The sequence below is a fragment of the Salmo salar genome, chromosome 05 (genome assembly GCF_965601325.2).
Source record: "Salmo salar chromosome 05, fSalSal1, whole genome shotgun sequence".
Lineage (NCBI taxonomy): Eukaryota > Metazoa > Chordata > Actinopteri > Salmoniformes > Salmonidae > Salmo > Salmo salar.
Window position 1 is genome coordinate 92,655,698 of NC_138295.1, and position 21,803 is coordinate 92,677,500.

General features: G+C 44.2%; 1 protein-coding gene across 1 annotated transcript; it reads left to right on the forward strand.

Moving 5' to 3' along the window:
* Positions 1 to 417: 417 nt before the first annotated feature.
* Positions 418 to 3,178, forward strand: LOC145879468 (single-strand DNA endonuclease ASTE1). Its single transcript, XM_082974960.1, has 2 exons — positions 418 to 1,185; positions 3,108 to 3,178. The coding sequence occupies exons 1-2, from the start codon at positions 435 to 437 to the stop codon at positions 3,176 to 3,178; spliced, it is 822 nt and encodes a 273-aa protein (XP_082831086.1). The 5' UTR covers positions 418 to 434.
* The last annotated feature ends 18,625 nt before the right edge of the window (positions 3,179 to 21,803 follow it).

Consider the following 21,803-nt stretch of genomic DNA (forward strand, 5'->3'; position numbering starts at 1 on the left):
GCCAACACCACCACCACCACCATGGTAACCTCCCACACCAACACCACCACCACCACGGTAGCCAACACCACCACCACCATGGTAGGCCACACCACCACCACCACGGTAGCCAACACCACCACCACCACCACCACGGTAGCCAACACCACCACCACCATGGTAGCCCACACCACCACCAACTCCACCACCACCACGGTAGCCCATTTCTGATTGTATTATTTTCATAGAGGATTTCAATAAGAATTATCCCATTAACTTGTCTAGATCTACTCAGCATCAGGTGAAGTGACCATAAAGAGATCATGAGGGAGAGATGACGAATGGAAAGGGAAACTTAACTAAATGGAAACTCATCCATTGTAATGACGCTATAAATAGTCCTGTGACAGAAACTCTTTACTTAGAAAGACATCACATTCTAGAAGGAGCACATCATGGGTGTCCAGGGTTTAACCAGGTTCATAGATGATCATGGAGCGATTTTAACAGATTATCACTTCAGAAACAGCAAGCTGGTCATAGATGGTTCTAATCTTTACCACTCTCTTTATTTTAACTCGTGTTTGGATCAGAAGCATGGAGGGGATTATGATGATTTTGAGGACCAGGTCTGCAAGTTCTTTAAGGCTCTGAGAGATTGTGGCATTGAACCTTATGTGATTATAGATGGAGGCTCTGACTTTTCCGATAAAAAGTTTGAAACTCTCCTCCACCGAGTTCAATCAACGCTCAACACAGCCAACAACTTGTCCAAGGGGCTTCAGGGGGACGGAATAATACCAACCCTCGTCAAACAAGTCTTCAAACAGGTCCTCTCCAGCCTGAAGGTGCCATTCGCACAGTGCATCTTTGAAGCAGACCAAGAAATAGCCTCCTTGGCTGAAAGGTGGAACTGTCCGGTCCTGTCCTATGACAGTGACTTTTATATTTTTGACATCCAGGCAGGATATCTGCCCATCTCCCATTTTAAGTGGCAGAACGCATCGACGCAACGCTGGAGTTCTCAAAATTACATCCCCTGCAAACGGTACACCACAACAAGCTTCTGCAGACACTTCAAGATCAACAGACAGCTTCTCCCAGTCTTCGCTGCCATCACAGGAAACGACTATGTCAACTTGGATAAGATGGGCTTTCCCATTAGGTGGGAAGACAAGCTGCCGATGGAACCCAATCGAAGGCCAAGTAAGTTTGAACAAATTACCTGTATACCGAAGTATACACAACTACTACAGATGCATTTGGGGCGGCAGGTAGCCTAGTGGTTTGAGCGTTGGGCAAGTAACCAAAAGGTTGCTACATCGAATTCCCGAGCTGACAAGGTAAAAATCTGTCGTTCTGCCCCTGAACAAGGCAGTTAACCCACTGTTCTTAGGCCGTCATTGTAAATAAGAATTTGTTCTGAACTGACTTGCTTAGTTAAATAAAAATAAAAACGAATAATTATATATATAATACTGTAGTGAATGGTGGGGCGATCCCAGGTAGCTGGCGTGAAAGGCAAACACTCTACGCATCGTGCCAACAGGGCTAACCCACTTGCTGGGAATTGTAAGGTGGCTCGAGGATCACTACAATAATATTGTAGCCGTCATCAAGGCAAAGGGTGGCTATTTGAAGAATCTCAAATATAAAATATATTTTCATTTGTTTAACCCTTGTTTGGTTACTGATTCCAAACGTGTTATTTAATAGTTTTGATGTCTTCACTATTATTCTACAATGTAGAAAATAGTAAGAATAAAGAAAAACCCTTGAATGAGTAGGTTTTCTAAAACTGTCACTCCCTGACCATAGAGAGCCTTTTTATTCTCTAATTTGGTCGGGGTGTGACAAGGGTGGGAGATCTAGTGTGTTTATTCCTATGTTGGCCTGGTATGGTTCCCAATCAGAGGCAGCTGTTTATCATTGTCTCTGATTGGGGATCAGATTTAGGCAGCCATTTCCCCACTGTGTTTTGTGGGATCTTGTTTATGTGTAGTTGCCTGTGAGCACGCCATAGCTTCACGTGTTCGTTTATTCTTTATTGTTTTTTTTGAGAGTTTCACTTCAATAAATATGTGGAACCCAGATCAAGCTGCGCTTTGGTTCGAGTTTCCAACGACGATCGTGACAAAAACTTTTGACCAGTAGTGTATATCTGAAATCACAAACAGACCACTGACATTCATTCTGTTTATCTGAGACAACTGGTCAAATGCAAGCAGCAGCTCACAACATAGTGGACTTTACCATATGAAATACCATACAGCTACAGTATCTTTATTTTCATTTTGTAAACAAATACTACAAGCAAAGAAACAGAATGAAGTGTTTCCACCAGATAAGAGTTAATTCAGAGATTAAAATAGTACAATTTCCATTTTAACATATTAGAAATTCATTAGGAGAAATCAAGCAATAGCAATTCTCCTCTGCAGGCTTATTTATTTAACTAGGCAAGTCAGTTAAGAACAAATTCTTTTTTTCAATGGCAGCCTAGGAACAGTGGGTTAACTGCCTTGTTCAGGGTCAGAACAACAGATTTTTACCTTGTCAGCTCAGGGATTTGATCTTGCAACCTTTCGGTTAGAGGTGCAACGCTCTAACCACTAGGCCACCTGCCGGACTAGGCAAGTCAGTTCAGAACAAATTATTACTGCCTGGCTCGAAGCCTCTCTCTTTTGACGGCTGAAATTGAATCGGACATTCAGAGAAAGAGAGAGGTTGCGTGTGTAGTATACGTCAATGGGATGCAAAGTACGTTTCTTCTTTATTGAGTCCTCTACTAACACAAAGATACTGTTTACCAATATGGAGGTTTGGGGGCTGATAATCACTGTTTGAAATGCATTAAGTGATATCTGTAGATTTATGACTGTGTGACATGGAAACCATTTAGGGACCAAGAATCATTGGGGGAAGAGATGTGACAAAAAACTCTGCAATGCAGCACTGCATTAACTAGTCACACACACACACACACACATTGTGTACAGATCCTTGAGACATGGGGCTGAAACATGAGGTGGATGAATGGCACGACAAAGGGCCTCAGGATCTCGTGACGGTATCTCTGAGCATTCAAATTTCCATTGATAAAACGTGATTGTGTTCAATGTCCATAGCTTATACCAACCAACCCAACCACACCAACCAGTCTGGGTTCCAGAGAACAACCAACCCAACCAGTTTTTAGAAATTGTGTGCAGCAGCTTGTCTGTTATGGGGTTTAATTTCCAAATAAGATGGAACAGAAAACTTTTTTCATAATACATTCCTCCTATGAGGGCCGATTCCAACCTGAGTTAAGCGCACGTCAATGGAACATAATTCCCTTTTCATGTACCATTCTCTCTATGTGTATTCTAACCTCGAATTTAAACATGACAATGTTTTAAATTCATGACAACATGACAATATTATGCTATTCACCCATTATTCATTTGTTGTGGAGATCAAAGAAATGAAGGTGTGGCGGATGTGTGTCTTCGGCATATTCTGACATTAAATCAAATCAATTGTATTAGTCACATGCGCAGAATACAACATGGATAGACGTTACAGTGAAATGCCAAGAAGGCCAGCATCCCAGAGTCGCCTCTTCACTGTTGACGTTGAGACTGGTGTTTTGCGGGTACTATTTAATGAAGCTGCCAGCTGAGGACTTGTGAGCCTTCTGTTTCTCAAACTAGACACTGTACTTGTCCTCTAATGTACTTGTCCCCTTGCTCAGTTGTGCACCGGGGCCTCCCACTCCTCTTTCTATTCTGGTGAGAGACAGTTTGTGCTGTTCTGTGAAGGGAGCAGTACACAGCGTTGTACGAGACCTTCAGTTTCTTGGCAATTTCTCGCATGGAATAGTCGTCATTTCTCAGAACAAGAATAGACTGACGAGTTTCTGGCCATTTTGAGCCTGTAATCGAACCCACAAATGCTGATGCTCCAGATACTCAATTAGTCTAAAGAAGGCCCGTTTTATTGCTTCTTTAATAAGTACAACAGTTTTCAGCTGTGCTAACATAATTGCAATAGGTTTTCTAATGATCGATTAGCCTTTTAAAATGATAAACTTGGATTAGCTAACACAACGTGCCATTGGAACACAGGAGTGATAGTTGCTGATAATGGGCCTCTGTACGCCTATGTAGATATTCCATTAAAAATCTGACGTTTCCAGCTACAATAGTTATTTACAACATTAACAATATCTACACTGTATTTCTGATCAATTTGATGTTATTTTTATGGCCAAATAATGTGCTTTTCTAAGTATTTCTAAGTGACCCCAAAACTTTTGAACGGTAGTGTATATCATGATTATTTGCATAAATTAGGAGGCCATTGCTGAGCAGTCTCTGCCATGATGTGCTGCAGCAGTAGGCCTAACAGCAGAAACATTGCTAAACCAATACATTCCTGTCCTGCTAGATGCGCAATTAAAAGATAACTACAGGAAAATATATACATTTTTTTCAGACCTCTACATTTTTCTGTTGATGTGATTTAAGCATTGACATGGACTCAGAACATCAACTTCCATTGTTTCTCTCTGAATAATTGTAATATTGAGAGTAAAAAATGCACACAAAACAGAATTTTGTGTGCATCTCTGAATAATTGTAACATTGAGAGTAAAAAACTGAAATGCACACAAAACAGAATTTGGGATAATTCAAAATCTAATTTTATGGGGCCCCCTTAGAGTTGTTATTTGACTATTAAATATTGCCAGAAAACACAACTCTTGTACAAGGAACAAGGGAAGAGTTGCAGGGTTGAGGAGAGAAGAATTTACAGATTTGAAAGCTATAAAAAAAATGAGTATCTTGTGACATTCATTTTTCTTTATGTAGCTGTCATGCAAGAAAAGGTTGGAGATCCCTGCTGTACAGTTTTCTCCTATCACAGCCATTAACGTAACCATTGGCCTCATGGTGAAACCCCTGAGCGATTTCCTTCCTCTCCAACAACTGAGTTAGGAAGGATGCCTGTATCTTTGAGTGACTGGGTGTATTGATACACCATCCAAAGTGTCATTGATAACTTCACCAAAGGGATATTCAATGTCTGCTTTATTTTATATATACAGTTGAAGTCGGAAGTTTACATACACTTAGGTTGGAGTCATTAAAACTCGTTTTCAACCACTCCACAAATGTATTGTTAACAAACTATAGTTTTGGCAAGTCGGTTAGGACATCTACTTTGTGCGTGACATTAGTAATTTTTCCAACAATTGTTTACAGACAGATTATTTCACCTATAATTCACTGTATCACAATTCCAGCGGGTCAGAAGTTTACATACACTAAGTTGACTGTGCCTTTAAACAGCTTGGAAAATTCCAGAAAAATATGTCATGGTTTTAGAAGCTTCTGATAGGCTAATTGACATAATTTGAGTCAATTGGAGGTGTACCTGTGGATGTATTTCAAGGCCTACCTTCAAACGCAGTGCCTCTTTGCTTGACATCATGGGAAAATCAAAAGAAATCAGCCAAGACCTCAGAAGAAAATTGTAGACCTCCACAAGTCTGGTTCACCCTTGGGAGCAATTTCCAAACGGCTGAAGGTACCATGTTCAACTGTACAAACAATAGTACGCAAGTATAAACACCATGCGACCACACAGCCGTCATACCGCTGTCATGACGTTGGCCTGTGGGTAAGGTTTATGACCCCCCCCATAAATACCTCTCTCCCTTCCCCTCTCTTACTGACCCTACTGAAGGACTGCTGTCCTGTTAAATATAGAGAGTCTGGGAACATCAAACAAATGGGGAAAGGAACCATATTTTGGTAATAAAACCAGTTGGAAATATGCTTTATAACGTAATGAGTATGGATTTCATTTCAGTTGTCATCTGAGACATTATGACTGATGACAGGACGACATAAACTGTATCTGGGAAAGTATCCACCCTCTAGTTATCAGAGTCACATGGAATTGTTATGCAATTGAAATGTTTGATATTGAAATTGTTTGTTAGGAGATTAAATGTAATTTTAGCTTCCAAATGAGAGAATTGGGTTTTCATAAGGAAAGTGCCCTGCTTGATCAGTGGCCCAACCCTGTGAAGAGACAGGGGTTATAAACGATGAAACACCTCCCTCCCCCTCTCCACTATATAAGCCTTTAACGAAAAGATAACCAGGTTGTTCCAGTACGTAAGGTCTGCAGCCTCCACGTTAGAAGGACACACATGTCAAAAACAGAACTAAGCCAACCTCGGCGTGAGCTTTGGTGGCGAATGGTATGAACTTTGAGCTTATTCACTACAGAAGTGATACTTCCTAGCCGTTGAGTAGCAGCGGCCGCTGTAGACGGGGGCTAGGAAAGGACGGACGACGGATCCAGTCTAACAGACGGACGAAGATACCACCACGTATCCAATTTACCACCAGAGACATTCTTAAGAGTTTACAGGAAGATCTGTTGGCCAACCCGGCCAGCATCTACGACCAATCTACCGAAGCGCAGCTCAGAGTAAATATTTATTGCATTTTCCTTTTCCAAATGGGCGGTAATTTAGAATGCATAAGATAATGTATTTACGATAGCCTAGCTGCTGTTCCTCTGTTCCTAAATCTTCCCGCTCTTTCATTCAAGCCCAACCCCCTTTCCTTTGTGTAACCAGCCATGATACAGGTTCCGTCCACCAGGACGTTTTCTGTATGACATCATTTGTATTCGGTGTATTTGTAATTCTGTGTGATTAGTTAGGTATTTAGTAAATAAATAATTAAACCCAATTTTGTATTGCGGATTCAACTTGTTAGCCAGGGTTCGTGAAGATAGCCAAGAATTTACAACTTTCATTATGAGACTGAAAATAAGATAAGGGTTAATATTGACTGCTATCGATGTAAAATATTACTTAGTATTTTAAGAGTTTATTCGGAAGATAACAGCTCTATAAACATTCTTCCGTGGTGCCCCGACTTTCTAGTTAATTACATTTACATGATTAGCTTAATCAGGTAATATTAATTACAGAGAAATCATTTTATAAGTTAGCATGTCATATCACTTAATCCGGCATAGCCAAAGACACGACACCGCTCAGGAAGGAGACGCGCTCTGTCTCCTAGAGATGAACGTACATTGGTGAGAAACGTGCAAATCAATCCCAGAACAGCAAAGGACCTTGTGAAGATGCTGGAGGAAACAGGTAGAAAGTATCTATATCCACAGTAAAACGAGTCCTATATCGACAAACCTGAAAGGCTGCTCAGCAAGGAAGAAGGCACTGCTCAAAAACCGCCATAAAAAACCCAGACTACGGTTTGCAACTGCACATGGGGACAAAGATCATACTTTTTGGAGAAATGTCCTCTGGTCTGATGAAACAAAAATTGAATTGTTTAGCCATAATGACCATCGTTATGTTTGGAGGATAAAGGGGGATGCTTGCTAGCCGAAGAACCCCATCCCAACCGTGAAGCACGGGGGTGGCAGCATCATGTCGTGGTGGTGCTTTGCTGCAGGAGGAACTGGTGCAGTTCACAGAATAGATTACTTCTTGAGGAAGGAAAATTATGTGGATATATTGAAGCAACATCTCAAGACATCAGTCAGGAAGTTAAAGCTTGGTCGCAAATGGGTCTTCCAAATGGACATTGACCCCAAGCATACTTCCAAAGTTGTGGCAAAATGGCTTAAGGACAACAAAGTCAAGGAATTGGAGTGGCCATCACAAAGCCCTGACCTCAATCCCATAGAACATTTGTGGACAGAACTGAAAAAGCGTGTGCGAGCAAGGAGGCCTACAAACCTGACTCTGTTACACCAGCTCTGTCAATAGGAATGGGCCAAAATTCACCCAACTTATTGTGGGAAGCTTGAGGAAGGCTACCCGAAACGTTTGACCCAAGTTAAACAATTTAAAGGCAAAGATACCAAATACTAATTGAGTGTATGTAAACTTCTGACCCACTTGGAATGTTGCGAAAGAAATAAAAGCTGAAATAAATAATTTTCTCTACTATTATTCTGACATTTCACATTCTTAAAATAAAGTGGTGATCCTAACTGACCTAAGACAGGGAATCTTTACTCGGATTAAATGTCAGGAATTGTGAAAAACTCAGTTTAAATGTATTTGGCTGAGGTGTATGTAAACTTCTGATGTAAACTGTATATGTTTGTGCTTGGGAAGGGGTTGTCTTTTTCAACAAGTTGCTGAAATGGCTGGCCAGTTTCCAGGAGCAGCAGGAGGCCTTGGACAATGTGCCCAGACTCATCGTTTCTAGGAACAACCAACACAACATGGATGCTGCCCTCCAGGCCCTCTCTCGGGGCATAAAAGTGTACCAGCTTCAACCCGGTTGCCTGGAGCAGTTCTTCATTAAAGACAAGGCTCCTGATCCCGGCCATCTCCCAGACCATCTGAGTGTCCTTCCAGACTGGACCCTGCTGCCGTTGATGAAGGGGACACTTCCGTCCACCATAATATACATTCTGCAGCTGAGGCCAGTGATTCAAGGTGTCCAAGTGGAAGATCCCAGCTTACCCAGTGGGAACAACACCTCTCGGCCCATACGGCAGGTAGTCTTCGGGCTGCTGCTGGGTGAGAGCAGGGAAGTGAAGGAGTATGACAGGGAAGGCATGAACCTGACCAGCAGCATGGTTAAAGCCATCTTGCCCAGAGCTGCACAACAAATGCAGCTAGACATGCTGAATCAGGTATGTATACATGTGATATAGTATACAGTATATCAGGTATGTATACATGTGATATAGTATACAGTATATCAGGTATGTATACATGTGATATAGTATACAGTATATCAGGTATGTATACATGTGATATAGTATACAGTATATCAGGTATGTATACATGTGATATAGTATACAGTATATCAGGTATGTATACATGTGATATAGTATACAGTATATCAGGTATGTATACATGTGATATAGTATTCAGTATATCAGGTATGTATACATGTGATATAGTATTCAGTATATCAGGTATGTATACATGTGATATAGTATACAGTATATATGGTATGTATACATGTGATATAGTATACAGTATATCAGGTATGTATACATGTGATATAGTATACAGTATATCAGGTATGTAAACATGTGATATAGTATACAGTATATCAGGTATGTAAACATGTGATATAGTATACAGTATATCAGGTATGTATACATGTGATATAGTATACAGTATATCAGGTATGTATACATGTGATATAGTATACAGTATATCAGGTATGTATACATGTGATATAGTATACAGTATATCAGGTATGTATACATGTGATATAGTATACAGTATATCAGGTATGTAAACATGTGATATAGTATACAGTATATCAGGTATGTATACATGTGATATAGTATACAGTATATCAGGTATGTAAACATGTGATATAGTATACAGTATATCAGGTATGTATACATGTGATATAGTATACAGTATATCAGGTATGTATACATGTGATATAGTATACAGTATATCAGGTATGTATACATGTGATATAGTATACAGTATATCAGGTATGTATACATGTGATATAGTATACAGTATATCAGGTATGTAAACATGTGATATAGTATACAGTATATCAGGTATGTAAACATGTGATATAGAATACAGTATATCAGGTATGTATACATGTGATATAGTATACAGTATATCAGGTATGTATACATGTGATATAGTATACAGTATATCAGGTATGTAAACATGTGATATAATATACAGTATAATATGAACATACTGCTGTTGATTCTAAAAATTCATTCTCATTCTCTTGTTCTGTTTCTTAGGCTCCACATTCAGTGCGGCTTGAGATGTTTTTGGAAACCCTTGGTGTGTCCCAGTCCACTTTGAATGGTATCCCACCTCATCTGCGACTTCCTGTGGCTGTTACCTACTACTGGCTGAGGCACGCCCATCTCCGACCAGACCATCCTTTCCTGCAGGCCCTGCTACTAGGACTGGTGTATGGAGAGCTCTGCAGACAGAGGAAGAGCCAGAGAGGTATGGACCAGAATATGAACGGAAACACACATACAGGCACACACAACTTAGAATGTATAAATAAAGTGCGTGAAGTGCAGCCAATGACTCCTCTCCTTTTTGTGTATCAGGGTTCATAGAGGAGGGACCTGTGTTGGAGAGGCTGAGAGGGCTGATTCAGAGAGGTGCTAGGAGTCTGGACCTGGCTGTGGCCCACGCCTATAGCCAATGGCAGCGCTGCATGAGGGATGGCCTTGACCTGAACCAACTGCTGTGCTTCCCTCTACCTGAGCCTCAGATTGCATGGTAACGTGTCACTTCCTAAATCAACCCTAACCGCTAACCTCTAACCTCTACAGTAGACCAGTGGTATTCCTTTACATTTTATTCTAGCCCAGCAGCAACACAGCTAATTCAACCCTCTGTTGTTTCCCTGTTGGAGTCTAGGCTGTACAGGGGTACTCTGGTGCACCAGCTTGTGGGCCAACTGAGAGGGGTGGTGACCCCAGATTCTCTCCTGATGGAAGACCCTTCCTCTGGGCAGCTGTATAGAGCCATGCTGGAAGCCATTCTCAACTCCCAGGAAACTGAGACTACTGGACAACAGTACGGCCCCTCTGCAGATTCTGGTGCTGGAGGAAGAAGAGGATGATGATGATGATGATGATGATGGAGTAGGTTGTAATGAAGTCCCAATGTCCTGCCACAAAAGGAATGAAAGATTTAACAAAGCTCTGTTGAGTTATAGATATAGGGACCACTATATAGGGACCACTAAACACCTGTTGAGTTATAGATATAGGGACCGCTATATAGGGACCACTATATAGGGACCACTAAACACCTGTTGAGTTATAGATATAGGGACCGCTATATAGGGAACGCTATAAAGGGACCACTATATAGGGACCGCTATATAGGGACCACTAAACACCTGTTGAGTTATAGATATAGGGACCGCTATATAGGGAACGCTATAAAGGGACCACTATATAGGGACCGCTATATAGGGACCACTAAACACCTGTTGAGTTATAGATATGTTTTCTGTGACAGTTTAGTGACAGAGGGCGTAGGTAGGAAGGCCCCACTTGCATACACTCATACCCATGAAGAAGTTTCACTTTCATTGACATTGATTTAAAGAAACTAAGAAAAGGGAGAATAAATTCATTGTGACTGAGGTTTATTGAAATGATAATTAAATGTTAAATATGTTAAAGCTTGAAAACATTGGGAAATATTAAAGGGGGATTAAAGTAGTGTAGTAAAATGGTTAAGAATGCTATAGTGTTTGCTTTAAGGTGTGATGCATATAGACTATGTTAGGCTTAGAGGAGGAGGTTGATAAATGTAAAAGTGTTGGAGTGTTTAAAATGTTTTATGTTTAATATATAATGGGAGTAATACGTTAGGCTGGAGTAGGATTAGAACTGAGTGGAATAAGAAACCTTCATGTTTTATAAATGTATGTTTTAATAGTGACTGATAATGGAGTATACTAAGGCTAGCTGGAATTGGAAATCCCAGGTCAGAACAGCCAGGCAGGAGACAGACGTCCTATTGACGGGCATGTTGTGCTCAGGTGAGGAAAAGGTGGGGGTTAGTTGGTGCTGACAAAACACCTTTTGAGTGATGGCCGCATTCGGTGTCATTGGAGCAAGAATTAGCCACAGTGAGTTAGCAGAAAGGAAGACTGAGGGTATAAAGGAAGGGTACCACCTCTCTTTGAGCTAGCTAGAAGAACCTGTCGACTGCTGGAACAAGATTTTTGCTTTCGCTTTTTAGCTTGAGATACAATTAGGTTTTTATTATACTTATATTTAGGTTGCTGGAAGAAACATTTTGCTGTAGCTTTTTAGCTCCTTATCTAGATATTTATTATACTTATATTTAGATTTTTACTACACAAGTAACATTTTATTGGCACATCCCACTAAGGGTTTAGTTAAGGGCGCTGGAGGCATCTATAAAGTTAATTCATGGTTGATTTGAACTTATCATTGATTTGTGATATTGATTTGTGATTGGTTGATTGATCTGGGATTTTTTTATGTCTGTTTCTGGAACTTTGAATAAACTAGCTTTATTGTTCTGAAACCCAGTGTCATCAATGAGTCAAACTAGTGCATGTATGTTTTCTCTACGTTTTTGAAATAGACTTGATTAAAGGAGTAATTTTAGCATCTGGTTAGTTAGTCTATCGGGAACCTGAGTTGCTGGTATAAAGGAGGCTGAGTCCCAACTATAGGTACTGAGTGCATTGGTAGGAGTCGTAAGAGGGGCGTCTCTGGGCTAAGCCAACCCAGGGGAGGGCAGCCCACTCAGTGTGCTGAGGTTGAAACTCTGGCCCGGACGATCCTGAAAAGGTGCCGGGTTTATAGGTACAAGGTGAGGGAACATAGGCACTTTGGGGATATCCCACTTTACTGTAAGCCCCTTACAGTTCAGTTTGAGGAACAGTCCCTAGCTATATACTAGGTCAGTAGAATACTGACCTGCCATTGGGTAGGCAGGGGCGAGTTCAATTGTTAAATCCTGTATAGGTGGTATTTTAGTTTTGACAGTACCTTAAATAAGGATCTGCCCCTTTTTTAAAAATGTTCTCCTAAAATGACATACCCAAATCTAACTCCCTGTTGCTCAGGCCCTGAAGCAAGGATATCCATATTCTTGGTATCATTTGAAAGGAAACACTTTGATGTTTGTGGAAATATGAAAGGAATGTAGGAGAATATAACACAATAGATCTGGTAAAAGATAATACAAAGAAAAAACCAAACGTTCTTTTGTATTTTTTTGTACCATCACCTTTGAAATGCAAGAGAAAGCTAAGGACCCTGGGACTAAACACCTTCCTCTGCAATTGGATCCTGGACTTCCCCAGGTGGTAAGTTTAATTTATTTTGTTTTTAAAAATGTATTTAACCTTTATTTAACTAGGTAAGACAGTTAAGAACAAATTCTTATTTACAATTACGGCCTACCCCAAACCTGGATGATGCTGGGCCAACTGTGCGCCACCCTATGGGACTCTCTATTACAGCCGGTTATGATACAGCCTGGAATTGAACCAGGGACTGTAGTGACGCCTCTAGTACTAAGATGCAGTGCCTTAGACCGCTGCGCCACTCGGGAGCCCTAAAAGGGTAGGCAACAACACATCTGCCGCACTGATCCTCAACATGGGGGCCCCTCAGGGGTGCGTGCTTAATCCCGTCCTGTACTCCCTGCTCACCCACGACTGCGTGGCCAAGCACGACTCTAACACCATCATTAAGTATGCTGGCGACACAACGGTGAGACAGCCTATAGGGAGGAGGTCAGAGACCTTACAGTGTGGTGCCAGGACAACAACCTCTCCCTCAACGTGAGCAAGTCAAAGAGTTGATTGTGGACTATAGGAAAAAGAGGACCGAGCATGCCCCCATTCTCATCGACGGTGCTGTAGTGGAGCGGGTCGAGAGCTTCAAGTTTCTTGGTGTCCACATCACCAACAACCTATTATGGTCCAAACACACCAAGACGGTCGTGAAGGGGGCACGACAAAGCCTATTCACCCTCAGGAGACTGAAAAGATTTGGCATGGGTCCATAGATCCTCAAAAAGTTTTACAGCTGCACCATTGAGAGCATCCTGATCGGTTGCATCACCCCCTGGTATGGCAACTGCTTGGCATCCGACCATAAGGCGCTATCGAGGGTAATGCGTACGGCCCAGTACATCAAGCTTCCTGCCATCCAGGACCTCTATACTAGGCAGTGTCAGAGTAAGGCCCAAAAATTATCAAAGACTCCAGTCACCCAAGTCATAGACTGTTCTCTCTGCTACCGCACAGCAAGTGGTACCGGAGCACCAAGTATAGGTCCAAAAGGTTACCTCGACTAACCTGTAACCCTGCACATTGAATCGGTATCAGTACCACCTGTATATAGCCTCGTTATTGTTATTGTTTAACTGAGAAGAAACACTCTGTGGGAGGAGTCAGCCACTAAGCCGCAATCCAATTTTCAACCAGACCCTTTCTCCCTATCCCTTTGCCTTTCCCCTCTCTCTCTTTCTCCCTCTCTCTCTCTCTCCCTTTCTCTCTCTCTCCCCACTGTTTCTCTCTCTCAACTGTTCTCTCTCTCCCACCCCAGTCTCTCCCTCTGTCCCCCCTCTCTCTCTATCCCTCTCTCGCCATCCCTCTCTTTCTCTCTCTTTCTCTCAGTCTGTTTCTGTCTCTCTCTCTAACCTTCCCATCTCTCTAATTAAACCACAGCTATTTCACGTCTGCTACTCTACAACTGAGGAGAAATTAGCCTATGAGGTCAGAGAGAGTTCAGAATAAAAGTTTTGTTTGGAGGACATACTTCCTGTTTCCTGGGCTGTGTCCCAAATACCAACCTATTCCAACCCTATTGCCTCTCATCACCAAATCAGCCAGCCCCGCAATCCCCCAGTACTAGCTCAAGTATATCCCAGAACCCCCAGCCCCCCAATCCCAGCTCAGGTATATCCCAGCCCCCCCATCCCAGCTCAGGTATATCCCAGCCCCCCCATCATAGCTCAGGTATATCCCAGCCCCCCAGTCCCCCAGTCCCAGCTCAGGTATATCCCAGCCCCCCCCATCCCAGCTCAGGTATATCCCAGCCCCCCCATCCTAGCTCAGGTATATCCCAGCCCCCCCATCCTAGCTCAGGTATATCCCAGCCCCCCCATCCTAGCTCAGGTATATCCCAGCCCCCCATCCTAGCTCAGGTATATCCCAGCCCCCCCATCCCAGCTCAGGTATATCCCAGCCCCCCCATCCTAGCTCAGGTATATCCCAGCCCCCCCATCCTAGCTCAGGTATATCCCAACCCCCCCATCCTAGCTCAGGTATATCCCAGCCCCCCCCATCCCAGCTCAGGTATATCCCAACCCCCCAGTCCCCCAGTCCCAGCTCAGGTATATCCCAGCCCCCCAGCCCCCCCCCCCCCAGCTCAGGTATATCCCAGCCCCCCAGCCCCTAGACTCTCAGTCCCAGCTCAGGTATATCCCAGTCTCTAGACTCTCAGTCCCAGCTCAGGTATATCCCAGCCCCCCAGCCTCTAGACTCTCAGTCCCAGCTCAGGTATATCCCAGCCTCTAGACTCTCAGTCCCAGCTCAGGTATATCCCAGCCCCCCAGCCCCTAGACTCTCAGTCCCAGCTCAGGTATATCCCAGCCCCCCAGCCCCTAGACTCTCAGTCCCAGCTCAGGTATATCCCAGCCCCCCAGCCCCTAGACTCTCAGTCCCAGCTCAGGTATATCCTAGCCCCTCAGCCCCTAGACTCTCAGTCCCAGCTCAGGTATATCCCAGCCCCCCAGCCCCTATACTCTCAGTCCCAGCTCAGGTATATCCCAGCCCCCCAGCCCCTAGACTCTCAGTCCCAGCTCAGGTATATCCCAGCCCCCCAGCCCCTAGACTCTCAGTCCCAGCTCAGGTATATCCCAGCCCCCCAGCCCCTAGACTCTCAGTCCCAGCTCAGGTATATCCCAGCCCCCCAGCCTCTAGACTCTCAGTCCCAGCTCAGGTATATCCCAGCCCCTAGACTCTCAGTCCCAGCTCAGGTATATCCCAGCCCCTAGACTCTCAGTCCCAGCTCAGGTATATCCCAGCCCCCCAGCCCCTAGACTCTCAGTCCCAGCTCAGGTATATCCTAGCCCCTCAGCCCCTAGACTCTCAGTCCCAGCTCAGGTATATCCCAGCCCCCCAGCCCCTATACTCTCAGTCCCAGCTCAGGTATATCCCAGCCCCCCAGCCCCTAGACTCTCAGTCCCAGCTCAGGTATATCCCAGCCCCCCAGCCCCCCAGCCCCTAGACTCTCAGTCCCAGCTCAGGTATATCCCAGCCCCCCAGCCCCTAGACTCTCAGTCCCAGCTCAGGTATATCCCAGCCCCCCAGCCCCCCAGCCCCTAGACTCTCAGTCCCAGCTCAGGTATATCCCAGCCCCCCAGCCCCTAGACTCTCAGTCCCAGCTCAGGTATATCCCAGCCCCCCAGCCCCTAGACTCTCAGTCCCAGCTCAGGTATATCCCAGCCCCACAGCCCCCTAGTCTCTCAGCCTCAGCTCAGGTGAGCCTCCTTCAGGTATACATTAACAAGAAACATGGAAGGCCTACTCAGAGTGGAGGGGAGCTTGAATATCATGCATCCTCTATGCATCCTAAATGTCACCCCATTCCCATTGGGAGTCACTCTTAGACTCTCTTCCCAACAACCCCTGGGAGATCTGTTACCACCATGCCCCACTACTTGCTTCCCGCCTGCCAACAGATCTTTCCCCTCCAATTAGAGACAAGCACCTCAGATGAAGAGAGGAGAGTTCTCTCTCTCCCTCTCTCTTTATCTCACTCCCAATCTCTCTCACACCATCTCTCTTCTCTCTCTCTCTCAAGACTTGTTCTCATTCTGTCCCTCTCTCTCTCTCTCTCTCTCTCTCTCTCTCCTCTCTCTCTCTCTCTCTCAATTCAATTCAATTTAAAGGGCTTTATTGGCATGGGAAACATATGTTTAAATTGCCAAAGCAAATGGAAACATTAGTAAACATTACACTCACAAAAGATTGAAAAGAATATAGACGTTTCAAATGTTATATTATTGGCTATGTACAGTGTTTGTAACAATGTGCAAGAAGTTGAAGTATGAAAGGGAAGATAAATAAACAGGTAAATATAGGTTGTATTTACAATGTTGTGTGTGTTCCACTGGTTGTCCCGTTCTCATGGCAACGGGCCACACATCTTGCTGCTGGGATGGCACACTGCAGTATTTCACCTAACAGATATGGGAGTTTGTCAATGTTTGATTTGTTTAAGAATTCTTTGTGGATCTGTTTAATCTGAAGGAAATATATGTCTCTAATATGGTCATACATTTGGCAGGAGGTTAGGAAGTGCAGCTCAGTTTCCACCTCATTTTGTGGGCAGTGTGCACATAGCCTGTCTTCTCTTGAGAGCCAGGTCTGCCTACGGCAGCCTTTCTCAATAGCAAGGCTATGCTCACTGAGTCTGTACATGGTCAAGGATTTTCTTAATTTCTGGTCAGGTATTCTGCCACTGTTTATGACCAGATAGCATTCTAGTTTGCTCAGTTTTTGGTTGATTCTTTCCAGTGTGGCAAATACAAAAATATAAACGCAACACGCAATAATTTGAAAGATTTTTACTGAGTTACAGTACATATAAGGAAATAAGTCAATTGAAATAAATTCATTAGGCCCTAATCTATGGATTTCACATGACTGGGCAGGGGCACATCCAGCCAATCAGAAGTAGTTTTCCCCCACTAAAAGGCTTTATTACAGACATAAATACTCCTCAGCACCCCCTCACCCCCCTTATACCATCCTGCAGGTGATGGATGTGGAGGTCCTGGGCTGGCATGGTTACACGTAGTCTGCGGTTGTGAGGCCGGTTGGACGTTCTGCCAAATTCTCTACCATAACGTTGGAGGCGGCTTATGGATATAAATCTCTCATGGCTCAACGTGGAAGAGAGATTGACATGCTGAATCCCCCGAGCTGTCTGTTTAAACTACTGGCACACAGCTCAGACACCCATGCATACCCCCACAAGACATATCACCAGAGGTCTCTTCACAGTCCTCAAGTCCAGAACAGACTATGGGAGGTGCACAGTACTACATAGAGCCATGACTACATGGAACTCTATTCCTCATTAGGTAACTGAGACACACAGTAGAATCAGATTAAAAAAAACTGATAAAAATACACCTTATGGAACAGTGGGGACTGTGAAGAGACACACACAGGCACAGACACACATACACATGATAAGACACACACTCTACAAGTACACATGGATGTTGTATTGTAGATATGTGATATTGGAGTAGTGGCCTGAGGGAACACGCTACATGTATTGTAGATATGTGATAGTGGAGTAGTGGCCTGAGGGAACACGCTACATGTATTGTAGATATGTGATAGTGGAGTAGTGGCCTGAGGGAACACGCTACATGTATTGTAGATATGTGATAGTGGCCTGAGAGGAACACGCTACATGTATTGTAGATATGTGATAGTGGAGTAGTGGCCTGAGGGAACACGCTACATGTATTGTAGATATGTGATAGTGGAGTAGTGGCCTGAGGGAACACGCTACATGTATTGTAGATATGTGATAGTGTAGTAGTGGCCTGAGGGAACACGCTACATGTATTGTGTAAAGTGTTATGAAATGTAATGTAATATTTTAAACTGTATATAACTGCTTTAATGTTGTTGGACTCCAGGAAGAGTAGTTTCTGCCTTGGCAGGAACAAATTGGGATCCTTAATAAATACAAATACAAAAGGTAGACAAATTAACATTGAATTCTCTGGTTACAGCTCTGGTGGACATTTCTGAAGTCATTATGACAATTACACGCTCTGTGGCATAGTGTTGTGTGACAAAACTGCACATTTTAGAGTGTCCTTTAATTGTCCCCAGCACAAGGTGCACCTGTGTAATGATCATGCTGTTTAATCAGCTTGTTGATATGCCACACCTGTCAGGTGGATGGATTATCTTGGCAAATGGGAGAAATGCTCACTAACAGGGATGTAAACACATTTGTGCACAAAATCAGAGATAAATCAGAGATAAATCAGAGATAAATCAGAGATAAATAAGCGTTGAGTGCATATGGAACTGGTATCTTGTATTTCAGCTCATGAAACATGGGACCAACACTTCACATGTTGGGTTTATATTTTTGTTCAATGTAGTTATCTTTTTGCTTTCTCATAATTTGGTTGTGTCTAAATGTGTTGTTGTCCTGGGGCTCTGTGTTGTCCTGGGGCTCTGTGTGGTCTGGTTGTGTTTGTAAACAGAGCCCCAGGACCAGCTGGCTGAGGGGACTCTTCTCTGGGTTCATCTCTCTGTAGGTGAGGGCTCTGTGGGGTCTGTTTGTGTTTGTGAACAGAGCCCCAGGACCAGCTTGCTGAGGGGACTCTTCTCCAGGTTCATCTCTCTGTAGGTGAGGGCTCTGAGGGGACTCTTCTCCAGGTTCATCTCTCTGTAGGTGAGGGCTCTGAGGGGACTCTTCTCCAGGTTCATCTCTCTGTAGGTGAGGGCTCTGAGGGGACTCTTCTCCAGGTTCATCTCTCTGTAGGTGAGGGCTCTGAGGGGACTCTTCTCCAGGTTCATCTCTCTGTAGGTGAGGGCTCTGAGGGGACTCTTCTCCAGGTTAATCTCTCTGTAGGTGAGGGCTCTAAGGGGACTCTTCTCCAGGTTCATCTCTCTGTATGTGAGGGCTCTGTGGGGTCTGTTTGTGTTTGTGAACAGAGCCCCAGAACCAGCTGGCTGAGGGGACTCTTCTCCAGGTTCATCTCTCTGTAGGTGAGGGCTCTGAGGGGACTCTTCTCCAGGTTCATCTCTCTGTAGGTGAGGGCTCTGAGGGGACTCTTCTCCAGGTTCATCTCTCTGTAGGTGAGAGCTCTGAGGGGACTCTTCTCCAGGTTCATCTCTCTGTAGGTGAGGGCTCTGAGGGGACTCTTCTCCAGGTTCATCTCTCTGTAGGTGAGGGCTCTGAGGGGACTCTTCTCTAGGTTCATCTCTCTGTAGGTGAGGGCTCTGAGGGGACTCTTCTCCAGGTTCATCTCTCTGTAGGTGAGGGCTCTGTGGGGTCTGTTTGTGTTTGTGAACAGAGCCCCAGAACCAGCTTGCTGAGGGGACTCTTCTCCAGGTTCATCTCTCTGTAGGTGAGGGCTCTGAGGGGACTCTTCTCCAGGTTCATCTCTCTGTAGGTGAGGGCTCTGAGGGGACTCTTCTCCAGTTCATCTCTCTGTAGGTGAGGGCTCTGAGGGGACTCTTCTCCAGTTCATCTCTCTGTAGGTGAGGGCTCTGAGGGGACTCTTCTCCAGTTCATCTCTCTGTAGGTGAGGGCTCTGAGGGGACTCTTCTCCAGTTCATCTCTCTGTAGGTGAGGGCTCTGAGGGGACTCTTCTCCAGTTCATCTCTCTGTAGGTGATGGCTTTGGGGTGGAATGTGTGGGCATCACTTCTTTTTAGGTGGTTGTAGAATTTAACAGCTCTTTTCTGGATTTTGATAACTTGTGGCTATAGTCCTAATTCTGCTCTGCATTGTTTGGGGTTTTGCATTTCAGTTGGCTGTTAGTCACATTTTGTGAATCAGGGTAGTAATGGGTTTGACAACTGATTGAAGTATTTTTGGCCAGATCCTAATTGGTATGTCGAATTTTATCTTCCCTTTGATGGCATAGAAGGTCCTTCTTGCCTTGTCTCTCAGCTCGTTCACAGCTTTGTGGAAGTTACCTGTGGTGCTGATGTTTAGGCCGAGGTAGGTATAGTTTGTGTGCTCTAGGGCAACGGTGTCTAGATGGAATTTGTATTTGTTGTCTTTGTTGCTGGACCTTTTTTGGAACACCATTATTTTGGTCTTACTGAGATTTACTGTCAGGGTCCAGGTCTGATAGAATCTGTGTAGAAAATCTAGGTGCTGCTGTAGGCCCTCCTAGGCTGGGAACAGAAGCACCAGTAGACATTTGATTTCTGAGTCCTGTAGGGTGAGGCCGGGTGCTGCAGACTGTTCTAGTGCCCTCACCAATTCGTTGATATACATACACTATATATACAGCAGTATGTGGACACCCCTTCATACACTATATATACAAAACTATGTGGACACCCCTTCAAATTATTGGATTCGGCTATTTCAGCCACACCTGTTGCTGACAGGTTTATAAAATCGAGCACACAGCCATGCAATCTTCATAGACAAACATTAACAGTAGAATGGCCTTACTGAAGAGCTCAGTGACTTTCAACGTGGTACCGTCATAGGATGTCACCTTTCCAACAAGTCAGTTTGTCAAATTTCTGCCCTGCTAGAGCAGCCCTGCTAGAGCGGCTCCGGTCAATGGTCAGTGCTGTTATTCTGATGTGGAAACGTCTAACCACAACAACGGCTCTGAAGTGGAAATGTCTCGGAGCAACAACGGCTCAGACGTGAAGTGGTAGGCCACACATGCTCACAGAATGGGACCACCGAGTGCTGATGCGCGTAAAAACCGTCTGTCCTCAGTTGCAACACTCACTACCGAGTTCCAAACTGCCTCTGGAAGCAATGTCAGCACAAGAACTGTTCGTTGGGAGCTTCATGAAATGGGTTTCCATGGCTGAGCAGCCGCACACAAGCCTAAGATTACCATGAGCAATGCCAAGCGTCGGCTGGAGTGGTGTAAAGCTCGCCGCCATTCGACTCTGGAGCAGTGGAAACGTGTTCTCTGGAGTGATGAATCACGCTTCACCATCTGGCAGTCTGAGGGATGAATCTGGGTTATGCGGATGCCAGGAGAACGTAGTTTGAGGAAGGACCTTTCCTGTTTCATCCTGACAATGCCCCGTGCACAAATCGAGGTCCATACAGAAATGGTTTGTCAAGAGCCATGTGGAAGAACTTGACTCGCCTGTACAGAAATAGTTTGTCGAGATCCGTGTGGAAGAACTTGACTGGTCTGTACAGAGCCCTGACATCAACCCCGTCAAACACCTTTGGGATGAATTGGAACATCGACTGCGAGCCAGGCCTAATCGCCCAACATCAATGCCCGACCTCACTAATGATGTTGTGGCTGAATAGAAGCAAGTCCCGCAGCAATGTTCCAACATCTAGTGGAAAGCCTTCCCAGAAGAGTGGAGGCTGTTATAGCAGCAATGTTCCAACATCTAGTGGAAAGCCTTCCCAGAAGAGTGGAGGCTGTTATAGCAGCAAATGGGGGACCAACTCCATATTAATGCCCATGATTTTGGAATGAGATGTTCGAATAGCAGGAGTCCACATACTTTTGGTCATGTAGTGTATATGTTGAAG

Excerpts from the sequence above, each read along its gene's own strand:
- LOC145879468 (XM_082974960.1), top strand. The coding sequence starts at position 435 with ATGGGTGTCCAGGGTTTAACCAGGTTCATAGATGATCATGGAGCGATT. Across the intron at positions 1,186-3,107 it reads GGAACCCAATCGAAGGCCAA|CTTATACCAACCAACCCAAC; the intron begins GTAAGTTTGAAC and ends CAATGTCCATAG.